At 39.6% G+C, this 13,517-nt stretch overlaps 1 protein-coding gene across 1 annotated transcript in view; it reads right to left on the reverse strand.

Moving 5' to 3' along the window:
• Nucleotides 1–5,232, reverse strand: part of LOC141344459 (NACHT, LRR and PYD domains-containing protein 1 homolog) — a 21,120-nt gene extending 15,888 nt beyond the window's left edge. The window contains exon 1 of the mRNA XM_073849354.1: nt 5,079–5,232. Coding sequence (XP_073705455.1) covers nt 5,079–5,232 — 154 coding nt within the window. The remainder of the gene's footprint in view (nt 1–5,078) is intronic.
• Nucleotides 5,233–13,517: the final 8,285 nt, after the last annotated feature.

The raw sequence follows: 13,517 nt of genomic DNA on the forward strand, positions 1-13,517 counted from the left end.
TTATATGTAATACCACTAGATGTCCTTATGACTTTTTAATAAATACTTTAGCTCAAGTTTCTCAAAACAGTATTGCCGGTCATAACTGCTTATGTTTTTAGATTTTGCTTTTTAATGTACATTTAGGCATTATCAAGCACACGATTTTTATAAGTTTTTTAAATTGTTGCATTTAAAAAGGTTAATTAATGACATCCCATGTTATTTTATTATATTCATATAAGCACAAGTGGATATTAATAAAGATAAGCAAATAAGGAATTTAACCCAATAAAGAAGTTTAAATTATATATATATAAAAAAATAATAAGATAATAAAAACAGAGTTAAATGGCAACTCTGGTATAGCGATATTCATTGGTCAGGCATCGACCAATAATATGACTTCCTTCCCACCCTAGCCCCGCCCCAGACTCTGTTCTCTCACGTCTGCGTTTACAAGTGCACAAGTGAGTTTTGCTACAGGAATATCGCAAAAAGAGTAGCACAAGTCAAAGCGCTAGGATTTGAAGTTGTACTGCCAGATCTGAGAGGTTGTAAGTGCTGACTTGAGGTTGTACAGTAAAACTGAAGTAAAGTGCGAAAGCAAATATGTCGTACACATTTGTGTCTTTCATTTTGTTTATGTGAATGTCATTTTACACATTTGTAGCTATTAATTTGCAACTTCAAATTCAAAACACGGGTGTTTTGATCATTGTCTGTGTGTGCAAATCGACAGATTCAGCTTTTCACATCAGAGCTGTGAGTTCAAATTTCAGCTTACAAATACGAATATTAAAATGACAAGTTCTCACATTCAGATCAACAAGCTCTCGAGTTTTGCTACTGTTTTACCTTCATAGTAGCCCGACTGGAAAACCCAATAGCTCCGGGACGTCGGGCTAGCGATTTTGCGAGCCCTGTAAATATGCCTTTATCGAAATCCTTAATGTCTTCCCCTGGCTTCATAAACATATCCATGAATTACGGTTTGAGTTGCCAGTAGGAGACAATTGTACAGTATGGGAGCTAAAAACACCTTCGCGCATGGAGCATTGCCTTAACCTGTATCAATCTATTTGACAAAGACACAAGGCCCGCCCCTTCCCTACTTCTGATTGGCTCATCGGCTAGAATGTGACTTGTTTGAGTCGTTGAGCGTCAAGCTGCTCTCTGACCTGCACATCTCAGAGAAATGACAGATCAATATCCGCGAACCTGATTTTTTTTTTCCCCCGCAGCCACAGTACGCCGGAAATCCGGCGTGGTGCCGGAACGCTATCACCCCTGAGTATGGAAGTATGCGATTTCGGATGCAGCCCAGCTGAGAGCGTCAAAAGGTTGGGCATTCCTCAACTTTATGCAAATCTTGAGCGCAAAACGCTGAGCGACAACCAATCGCTGTGAGAAGTAGGCAAGGCAACTATGACGCGTGTTACCGAAACTGGTTAACTGCTGAGCTGAAATCATTATCGAAAAAGGCATGCAGAAGTAAATGCGCTTTGCATGCTTTCATTTACATGCCAGTGTTCCATTTGCGAACCGCCGTTAAAAGAACACGATGAAACGCAAGCAGGGTGTAAACATTGTTTTTCCATAGGCGTGCTCTGTTCTAAATTTAACACTCCCCAAAGCAGTGGCGTTGTAGCGTTGCCAGCGGCACTGAGCGCAAATTTGACGCTGTAGTGTGAACGCACCGTGCGATGATTTGATCTTGGATGTGTCATTTGATCTTGGATGTAGTAAGCGAGGTACGAAGAACGGACCCCTGAGCTCTGGAAGCGGAACAGATACCTACGAGATCAAATGTGGATATCGCGTTATTCACAATCACGTGCTGTGTTGCTGATAAACATGATAGGTGCGTTCGAGATTCACTACACTAGCCTGCCACCGGCTGGCGAGAGCAGCCCCTTGCAGTCGGGGGAGGAGTAAGATATTTGTGAAATGGCTGTAGCACTCCCTGTGGTAGCCAGCTGGTTTGACTAACTGGTTTGTAGGTTCATGGCTTTGTAACTTGTATGCCTGTACTGCCTCTTCTGCAATGATACCTTCTCTGCCCTCAAGGTCTTTCCACAGAAACACTGATTTAATACATTTCTCCCAACTTATGTCTGTGAAGGGAATGGTGGGTCCACCACTTCCCTCAAATATATGCATACAGCACTTCATGTTTTGCCATTTCTTCCAAGTAAACATGGGCGGGAAAAAGAGTATTGTCTGTCTCGTTTCCAAGCAATACCATTGTCAAATGTGTTAAATCAGAAGGATGTATTTATTAAAGATTACAAAGAAATGACAGGACCTCGTATGACAAAAGGTGATTACATAAAATAAAAACAGTACAAATGGATAACGTTACCTCTACGTACTCATTTTGTGTCAAACTGAATATGTAGCAAAATTAGGTAAACTATTTCTCATCTTAAATAACACAATCTTAAATCCTGGGCGCGAAGCGCGCCAGTGTGTTCACAAACGCGTCACCAACACCCATAGATATATATACGTAGATACCCCATTGGACCGCTCCAAGCACGTCGTAGATGCGTCCGCCATTTTGGAACGGTCCACTTGACGTCATTCACCATACTGTAGGTTCGCAGACCAACGGCTGTGCAGGACTGTGGCATTTCGAATATTCACTGATTACTATGGTCAGTTACATAGACCTATGGGTGAATGACGTCAAGTAGACCGCAGTGAAATGGAGGACGGCTCACGTATGACGGCCCATAGAAACAGTCGCTAATGAGGCATCTACGTATATAAATCTATGCCAACACCGACACTTTCCATGCACGCTATTGGATGAAGGCATCAAATACGTCATGCAGGTCGGACCCCGCACGTAGTTGCTTGCTCTATTCGCCGGGAAAATAACCTGGAGAAAGTTATCGATATTATAGTAATGGACAAAGTGTGTGAGTGGCAACAATTTTTATTTACTTTGTTGAAAAGCGTAGCGGTTACATATAAAAAACTGGGTTATCCCTCACCACAGATCGTTTGAAAACACGAAATCTCCACTCGGCCCACCGTCTAAGAGGATGAAACTGTATTCCAAACATACACACAAAAAAAAAAAGGAATAAAGAAAAAGAAGAAATTAAACTACGTAAGATAAATAAATAAACGAAAAAAGTTACCCTATCATTTATTCTCTTTTGCTTTTTTGTTGATCATATCAAGTGTGAGTTACTTTAATGTAATGCAATATGACGTTTATTATTTGGATCTTGGTTTTGTAATTAGCTATAGGACATTTTTCAATTTTTATAAGCAGTGTATTCAGTGTAGTGAAGCCTCTCAGTCACAACATCCATTAAAAAACGGCCTCTGGTTGACCTTTTTTTTTTAAACTTTAACTCTTATACAATAAGAATATATATTAACCATATCGCCTTATCTTCATTTTCATCATTATTGTTTTGTTTGAATATCAGATATTCGATATAAAGATTGATTACATACAGGAAGTTTTTTAAGAAAAAACATGCAGCACACATCGTGCTTGTCGTCACATAATCTGACCAATGAGAATAAAGTGTGTCGTCATCAAGGCTTTCGCAGCCGAATTTGAGCAACTGCAGCGGGAGAGATACAAGAACAAGTGGGAGAGATAAGGAAGGCTGCATGGAGTTGGATGCGCCAGCTATGATACGCTGTTCATCCAATTTGGCTGTGCTTTCAATTTTATTAAAGGAAAGGATGAAGCTGATTGGTTGGTTCATGTCACATGGTCTGTGGTGAGTGCGGTGATTACATGATAAAACTTTTTTTTTAATAATGTATCCTTAATTGTGGATAATCAAGCTACATTTCATATGCCAAAACAAACTTCTGGAGTGTTAAAGATTAAAAAAATAAAAACAAGAACCGTGATACGAACCGAACCGTGGGTTTTGTGAACCGTGCCACCCCTAGTCTGTGGACGTCCAAAAAGACTTGCATTTCACGGCCAGAAGACGTCAAAGACGTCAAAGACGTCGGTTCAATTTTCATTTCGGAACTATTTTTCAACCATTAACGGGACGTGACGGAGGGACGTTTTTCAACGGTCTTCACGCGTCTGGGAGTAGTTCACTTTCAGAACAAAAATGTACAGATAATGTACTCACCCCCTTGTCATCCAAGATGTTCATGTCTTTCTTTCTTCAGTCGTAAGGAAATTATGTTTTTGAGGGAAAACATTTCAGGATTTCTCTTCATATAATGGATTTCTATGGTGCCCCCGAGTTTGAACTTCCAAAATGCAGCTTCAAATGGCTCTAAACAATCTCAGCTGAGGAAAGAAGGGTCTTATCTAGCAAAACGATGAGTTATTTTCTAAAAAAATTACATTTTATATACTTTTTAACCTCAAATGCTCGTCTTGTCTAGCTATGTGTTTACTCTGTGTAGAGGTTAAAAAGTATATAAATTGTAAATGTTTTTGTTTCACTAGATAAGACCCTTCTTCCTCGGCTGTGATCCTTTAGAGCCATTTGAAGCTGCATTTAAAATGCATTTTGAAAGTTTAAACTCGGGGGCATCACAGATGTCCATTATATGGAGAGAAATTCTGAAAAACATCATTTCTTTACAACTGAAGAAAGAAATAAAGAATGACATGAACATCTTGGATGCCAAGGGGGTGAGTTCATTATCTGTGAATGTTTTTTCTGAAAGTGAACTACTTTAACTTTCTAAAAATGTTGTAATAGACAATAGTTTTAATATGAAAAAAAAAACATCAAAAAGAAGGAACTGACTGGAGATGTCTGCAAGTGCTCTTTCAGCTCTTTTTAGAACTCACCAGGTCAGACTTGCTCCTTCCAGTTTATGAATCGAAATTTCATCATGGAATTGCCTCTGTGTGGAAAAAGAGATCAAAAAGGGGAAACAGCATGTTTAAGTGTTAGCAAATCCACTTTCAGTTCATACCTGTTTCACAGTCTTCTCTGCTGCAGCTGGCAAATTCTCATGGTTTTTGTGCTTGTCCATCATACACAGATAACATATGCACTGTTGATCAGTACAACAAAAATATTCCATCGGTTTATCATGTTGAGGGCAGATCATCTCTTGCACTTTTCTAGAGGTATCTATCATACCGTGTCTCTCATCTCTAAAGAAACTATGTTGTTCTTTGAGGTGATTTTGACAGTAAGAGTTCAGACACACCAGACAGGACTTGATGGCTTTGTTTTTGTCCCCAGTGCAGACATCACAGTCCACATCTCCATCTGTAGACTCTTTTCTGCTCATCCTAATCCCAAAAGCCTCCATAGGAAATGAGACAGACTGGACAGATATCCTGACCCTCAGCCCATGAAATATTGGCTTCTTCAACTCAAACGCTACAACAACAGCCAAAAATCCAGAAATCACCAGATTCAACAGTCAACCATTCCAGCTTGTCACATTCTTAAATAAAGTGAAATTCTGAAAGACACTCCATACAAAAAGTGTCTCCAGTAAGTGGTTAGATATTTAGGGGCAGACGTGGCCTAATGGTTAGAGAGTCGGACTTGTTACCCAAGTGAGCTGCGGGTTCGAGTCTCAGGTCCGGCAGGGATTGTAGGTGGGGGGAGTGAATGTACAGCACTCTCTCCACCCTCAATACCATGACTGAGGTGAGTCCCTTGGGCAAGGCACCAATCCCCCAACTGCTCCCTGGGCGCCGCAGCAATGGCCGCCCACTGCTCCCATTGTGTTCACGGTGTGTGTGTGCACTTGGATGGGTTAAATGCAGAGCACGAATTCCTAGTATGGTCACCATACTTGGCCTCACGTCACCTCCTTTCCTTTCCTTTCCTTTTCCAGAATCAGAGTGTATCGCAAAAGATACCTGCCTCTGCCATTTCATATTATATACAAAAACAAAAAGATATACAACAGCTCACACAGATTTCAGTTTCCCTTTCTCTACAGATATAAAGAATTAGTTCCCTGGTTCTGTACATGACTGAATGTTTGGCTAGTTTGTTTTAGCAGTTAGCCTCTTCTGAAAGATGCCACAATTACACCCTTAGGGGCTGTTCACATGTCGCGCCTAAAAACACGTGGAAAACGCTAGGCGCGCCGCTTTCTTCCTTAGCAACAAAGCGCTCGGGCGCTTGCGCTCCGGAAGCATCTGCCGTTTCTAAGCAACCATCAGCTGCGCTCTAGCTCCAAGCCTATGCGTCTCCATGCATTGTTTCTTCTATTAACGTCAAAATAATGGGGGCTTGACAAATCATAAAGTTCAGGAAATCCCTGGACCACAATGATGAGCTGCTCCTCCATGTTTCTGCTGAGGTTTCAATGTAACGGAAAAACGTGAGGAAGCTGATTGGTTAGTTCATGTCACATGACCTGCGGTGCGCTTGCGACATTCTGAAAAGTTGAGATGTTTGTAAATCGATGCGGCGCGGACGCGCCTGGAAAAAACGAGCGCGTCGCACCGCGTGCGCATCGCTTCCAATATGCGTGCGCAAGACGCGCGTCTCCATTTGAAATAACGAACTTGCGCGCGCAAAAGACGCTTCATGTCAACTGCCCCTTATGCTACCAAAAAGTACTATAAAAATATTTGAAAAAGTAAGCAACACACACAAACAAGTTAAATGTGCCATAGAATGCATTGAGAGAATATTTAAAAGTGTTCTCTGATATCTACATAGAAGGTATATGGCATAGAAAAGGGCAAGAAATCTCCAGAAATGGTTTTACAGGTCCATTTATAACCCTAGGATTTGCCCCTAGAATGAAAGGCTCTGTTTTTGCCTTATTTGGAAGCTTCATGAATATTAATGAGCTCTGCTCTGATTGGCTGTTTCACAGAGCTCAATAGCTTGCACATGGATAAAAAAAATATATTTAATTAGGAGCTCTAGCCGCTTTTAATATGCGTTTGTTGAATCTGCCGTTTTGGATCGCGGACATTTTAGCCTGTTTACTGTGATGCATGTGCTCTGTGTAAAGTTACAATGCAGAGGGAGTGCTTCTTACCACACAAGTTGAGCTGCTCCTCAGTGATTTTTGGGATCTGTAAATCATTCGCCATCATCAGCGCAGTCATCTCTCTGTTTATGTGTTAAGTGAAATCCTATCTATTGCAATGTAACAGGCTAGCGCTAGCATTAAGCTAACCGTGTCCCTTGTGGCTTGCCTTGTTTAACTGATGTGCTGACGTTACTGATGATTGGGCGATGCAAATGTTGGAGGCGTAACTATTAACCAGATATGCCAGATAAGAGCGCATTTTAACCTTGCATCCTAATGCGATCCTATTAATAATCAGTTAGTCTCCAGTGGTGTTACTGCATTAAATATTTTAATAACAATAAGTTATAGACAACTAGGCTATTATTTAATAGACCATATATCATGGTTATAGTATTGCAAAGAAATTAACCCTTTAGTTGTCACCCCATTTCTGAACAAGGTTGGACTTTTTAAGACGACAATTTGAAGATTATTGCAGAAGTGGAATAGTTTTGAAATATTAAAGTATCAAAAAGTCTAAATTACCTGTAAATAAAATGCACTGTACATTTTTTTTATTTAATATAAAGAAATATTTTAAAAAATATTTTTGTATATTTACGTTGATATAAAAAATGTATGTTTCTGTAAGATTTTATTTAGGACGTTGTCTCACAGACAGCCACTGGGTGCCATCATTTTTCTGTCACAAATGTCAAAATTTCTCTGTGAATTTTACTTCTGTTCTAACACCACCAAATATGGAATCTTGAGACTCAGAACTTTCCGACGATATGTATTTTGTCAAGATTACATTCTAAATAATAATAAGGAAAGGAGGTGAAGTTGTGTAAGTGACCCATACTAGGAATTTGTGCTCTGCATTTAACCCATCCAAGTGCACACACACACACAGTAGTGAACACACACACACCCGGAACAGTGGGCAGCCATTGCTGCGGCGCCCGGGAAGCAGTTGGGGGATCGGTGCCTTGCTCAAGGGACTCACCTCAGTCGTGGTATTGAGGGTGGAGAGAGTGCTGTACATTCACTCCCCCCACCTACAATCCCTGCCGGACCTGAGACTCAAACCTGCAACCTTTGGGTTACAAGTCCGACTCTCTAACCATTAGGCCACGGCTGCCCATAATACAGTTTGTAAAATAACACTTGATGACGCCCACTAAGGGGGAGGAGGCTGCTAAAAGATTTAAAAGTATCATTTCCATAGTAACACAATGTCCGATTTCAAAATGGTTTTCACTAGGTGATTTTTTAAGTTTTAAGTTTGATATGATATATAATTTGTGATGATTATATGTGATAGAGAAAAAAGACACACAGGTGGGCCATGACACTTAAGGGGTTAAACTCTGTCACCCCAACCAAACAACACCAACAAAATGAACAATGGGTATTGGATATTTATAGGGGTAATTTATATTCGTTTTTTAAACCATTTCTTCTTGTTCATCATCATCATCATCAAAAAATAAAATCGCTAAACAGATTTTTTTTTCTTTGTTGAGTAACATTGACAGAAAGCATCAGCAAAATTAACAACAGTTAAAGTAAGAACAGCACAACCATTCTACGCGATGCATAGCTTTTAAAATACATAAAACACAGTATTAGTATTTAAGTACATTTACATTTACATTTATTCATTTAGCCAACGCTTTTATCCAAAGTGACTTACAATTGGGAATACAACAAGTGATTCATCCTAAGGAGGCAGATCAACATAGGAAGTGCTCAAAAATACCATATATCAGGCATTGTTAGAAGAGTGCAGGCTAGAAGGAGAAGATCAAGAAAGAGAGGAGAACAGGCTAGAAAGGGAGGATCAAGAAGAGAGGAGAACAATATATATATCTAAATCTTGGAATTAATCTAGATTAATCTAGATTAAAATGGCTAATTTGAATTCTGCTGAAGGCATTCAGAATATGTGTGCTACCCAAATAATGACTTAAAGTCTTTGAGAATGGACCATAAAGCTCATAAAGCTGTTCTATGATAATTTGTTGATGAAAATAATTTATGTTCAATTAGATGTACTTGTGTTTACTAACTAACTAACAATGAAATTATTTTTTCTACCTATTAGATTGTGTTTTTTTAACGTCAACACCTACCCAGCTCATTACATGTTACACCGTACTTTTATTTTGACAGGTTGCCGTGAAGTTTCTGTGTCATACAGTATGATATGATGCTAGTTTTCTCAAATGAAACGGTAAAAGTGACACTCACAGCAGTTTGGGAGATTGAGTTTATCTGTTCATGTGAGATGAAAATGCCAAAAATTACCGGGAGCGTCACGTGTGTTTCAGTATGCGTGTAGTAAAAGCTCGTCTCCGCAATGCATAGGCCTACATACAGCTAGGCAAACGGAACATATCGGATTCATATTAAAACGGTCTTTTTGCATTTCAGTTTTCACATACACTAGTCCATATCGCGATTTGAATTAAGTGACTGACCAACATTTGATTTATGAATCCAAAAAACGACGAATTTACGTGGTATTTCGCTATAGTAGATTCGGTTTTTATGAATGGAGGACGACGAGATCCCGTCTGTGTTTTGGTGGAGGAGACTTAAACGCGCGACCATATTCTATAGTCTTCGGTATACATCCGCGTTAAACTATCAAGGTGAAAGTCATCATATCTTGCGTAGTTTAGACCCAGCTCCCAACCCAAATTTGAGAATAGATTAACGGCGATATTTTTTTTATCGCGCGATAAGAGTTTCACGTTAACGCAGCACGTTAACGCCGATAACGGCCCACCACTAATATATATATATATATATATATATATATATATATATATATATATATTTTATTTTATTTTTTTATTTTTTTATTGAGTCACATAGTGTCAAAAAAGATGGGTTTTCAGCAGTCGCTTGAAAGCTGTTAAGGAGTCTGCATTATAAAGATATATAAAGAAGGGTGTGACATGGGCCTTTTTGGGCTCATTGAAGACCAGTCGTGCTGCTGCATTCTGAATCATTTGTAGAGGTTTGATTGTACATGCTGGAAGACTGGCTAAAAGAGCATTGCAGTAGTCCAGCCTGGATATGACCAGGGCCTGGACGAGGAGTTGTGTAGCATGCTCTGTTAGGAAGGGCCTGATCTTTCTGATGTTGTGCAATGCAAACCTGCAAGATCGAGCAGTCTTAGCTATGTGGTCTTTAAAAGTCAATTGGTCATCAAAGATTACACCCAGATTTCTGGCTGAAGTCGGTGGGGTAATTGTTGATGAACCTAACTGGATGAAGAAGTCATGTTGTAAAGATTCAGTGGTAGGAAAGATAAGGAGTTCCGTCTTTGCTAGATTGAGCTGTAGATGGTGTTCCTTCATCCATGCAGAGATTCCGCCAGGCAACCTGAGATCCGTGCAGCTACCGATGGATCGTCTGGTTTGAATGAAAGATAGAGTTGTGTGTCATCAGCATAGCAATGGTAGGAGAAGCCATGTGCCTGTATGATGGGGCCCAGAGATGTAGTGTATATGGAGAAGAGGAGAGGTCCAAGAACTGATCCCTGAGGAACCCCAGTGACCAGTTGATGAGTTTTGGATACCTCCCCTCCCCAGGCCACTCTGAAAGACCTACCAGAGAGGTAGGATTTAAACCAGCGAAGTGAAGTCCCTGTGATGCCCAGTTATGAGAGGGTGGACAGGAGGATCTGGTGATTCACAGTGTCAAAAGCTGCAGATAAGTCCAGCAAAATGAGTACTGATGATTTGGAATCAGCTTTTGCCGTCTGCAAGGCTTCAGTGACGGACAGTAGTGCAGTCTCAGTGGAATGGCCGCTTTTGAACCCTGATTGGTTAGAATCCAGTAGACTGTTCTGTGAGAGGAATAAGGATAGCTGGTTGAAAACAGCCCGTTCCAGTGTTTTTGCTATAGTAGTATTAGTATATTAGTATTCCATCATTTTCGTACTGCTGGCTTCTTCACTTTCATGGGTGCAGGAGGGTTCTTTGCTTTCTTGGGTGCAGGAAGGTTCTTTGCTTTCTTGGGTGCAGGAAGGTTCTTTGCTTTCTTGGGTGCAGGAAGGTTCTTCGCTTTCTTGGGTGCAGGAGGGTTCTTCGCTTTATTAGGAGCAGGAGGGTTTTTCGCTTTAATGGGTGCAGGAGGGTTTTTCATGAGGGCAGGGAGGTTCTTCATTTTCATGGGTGCATAAGGGTTCATCACTTTCATGGTTGCATGAGGGTTCATCACTTTCATAGGTGCAGGAGGGATCATTACTTTAATGGTTGCAGGAGGGTTTTTCATGGGTGCAGGAGGGATCATTACTTTAATGGTTGCAGGAGGGTTTTTCATGGGTGCAGGAGGGTTCATCGTTTTCATGGGTGCATAAGGGTTCATCACTTTCATGGTTGCATGGGGGTTCATTGCTTTCATAGGTGCATGAGGGTTCATCGTTTTGATAGGTGCATGGAGGTTCATCGTTTTCATAGGTGCATGAGGGTTCATCACTTTCGTGGATGCAGGAAGGTTTATTGCTTTCATGGATGCAGGAGGGGTCTTCACTTTCTGGGGTGCAGGAGGATTCTTCACTTTCTTGGGTGCAGAAGGGTTTTTGGCTTTCTTGGTTGTAGGAGGGTTCTTTGCTTTCTTGGGTGCAGGAGGGTTTTTGACTTTCTTGGTTGTAGGAGGGTTCTTTGCTTTCTTGGGTGCAGGAGGGTTTTTAACTTTCTTGGTTGTAGGAGGGGTCTTTGCTTTCTTGGGTGCATGAGGGTTCTTTGCTTTCTTGGGTGCAGGAGTTTTTTTCTTTTTCTTCTCTTTTTTAAGTGCAGGGGGCTTTCTTTTTGTGTTGGCTGCAGTTTGATTCAGAGGAGGTATCCCTTATAGCATAATCAAGATAAAGCACAAAGATAATATTTACAGTACAATTAGTGGTGTTCACATATAAATTATAGTACATCATAATTGTATACAAACTGTACGGTGTATATAATATTGCATATGGCTGAAAATTTGTATAATTCATGTTTTTCTCATTCATCAAAATTCCTTACCATTAAATACATTGTTTACAATGTTCAGTGTTGCCGGTATTGGTGCAGTGGTACTAGCATTGTTATAGTAAGGGTTGTCCTGTGCAATATTCTCAGTATTAAGTCCTGTGACAAAGAAGACACAACAGTTTTTGCTGATGACATCCTTTCACATTTAAATACTTTATACATTACACTATTTTATATTAGCTTATTAACAGTTTATAAAAGTAAGCATTCATGATGTAAGCATTAATCTATTATGAATGCAATTATGAATATTGTTGGACTTAAAAGTATAAAACAGTATAAAAGTATAAAAACATTCAAGAGCATTTTTCGCTTTTTTTTTTTTTTTTGCTGTACTACACCAGTCCAACATCAGATGCATTTATTTGTCTACTAAAAAAGAAACATACTTAAGCCTATTACTATTTTCCACAACTAATGGTTAAAAACAAAGAACCACTTGTGTTGTCCCATGTAACACTAACCCTGTAGTAACACTAATTATTTTTTAATGTGCGTAATAAGATATTAGACCTACACACAGACAGATCTTATACTCAGATTTTATACTTATTCAAATTAATCTTAATCATTTTCACAATTGTGGCTGATATACATTGTCCCACTATCAGTACTGTCAACATGAAACGTTTTACATGGAACAACAAAACATTTTCCAACAAGAACTGTCTACTAATAACAACAAGGTAATCTCACTTTTACATGGTAGTGAGTATTCAGGATCAGAAAGCTTGCGTTTCCTGCTGACACCTCCTGTTAACATTAAGCACAGTACAGGTCATAGATTACACCTACTCATAGGCCTGGTTTCACACACAAGGTTTAGACTAAACCAGGATTAAGTGATAGTTCCATTAAGACATTTACATAATTTTTATAAATGTGCCTTAGAGACAAAACAAAGTCACTGATATATTTCAAGATCAGTCAGTGCGAGTTTCTTTCAGTTGAAACATCTTAGATTTACAGTTTAGTCTGGGACTAGGTTTAAGGCTTGTGTGTGAAACCGGGGTATAATAATCTCTTTCATAAATGACAATGTTCTCTTACCCAGGTCTTCAAAGAGGGGTTTCTCATGCTTTTCCAGCAAATAATAAAAGGTATTTTTGACTTTGTCACCTCCAGATCTTAACGAGTCAAAGAGCTTTCTCATTTTGTCTTGATTTGTTTCACTGGCATTGATCTCTGCATATTTTTCGTCATGTATCATGCCCTTGTTGAGTAGTTCATCTGCTATTGGCATCACTGAATTAACCCTTTGAATAAGTTCTGCAGAGTTTTCATCCACAAACCTGGCCTCTGGGGATAAATAAATAAAACTTATTAGACGGCAACTTTTATACACATGTAAACATGCTGTTTGTTTTTTTACATTTGTTTTGTTAGAAAATGAAATAAAGACCATAAAAACAGCTAGAACATGTACAGGACAGCTTCCCACTCCTGCCTAGATTTTATTTACATCTTTTTCAGTCAAATACTCTTTTGCATAAAACAGTCCATTTGTCAAACCACTTCCAGAGCAGACAAGAGCAG

The sequence above is a fragment of the Garra rufa genome, chromosome 10 (genome assembly GCF_049309525.1).
Source record: "Garra rufa chromosome 10, GarRuf1.0, whole genome shotgun sequence".
In the NCBI taxonomy this organism is placed as follows: domain Eukaryota; kingdom Metazoa; phylum Chordata; class Actinopteri; order Cypriniformes; family Cyprinidae; genus Garra; species Garra rufa.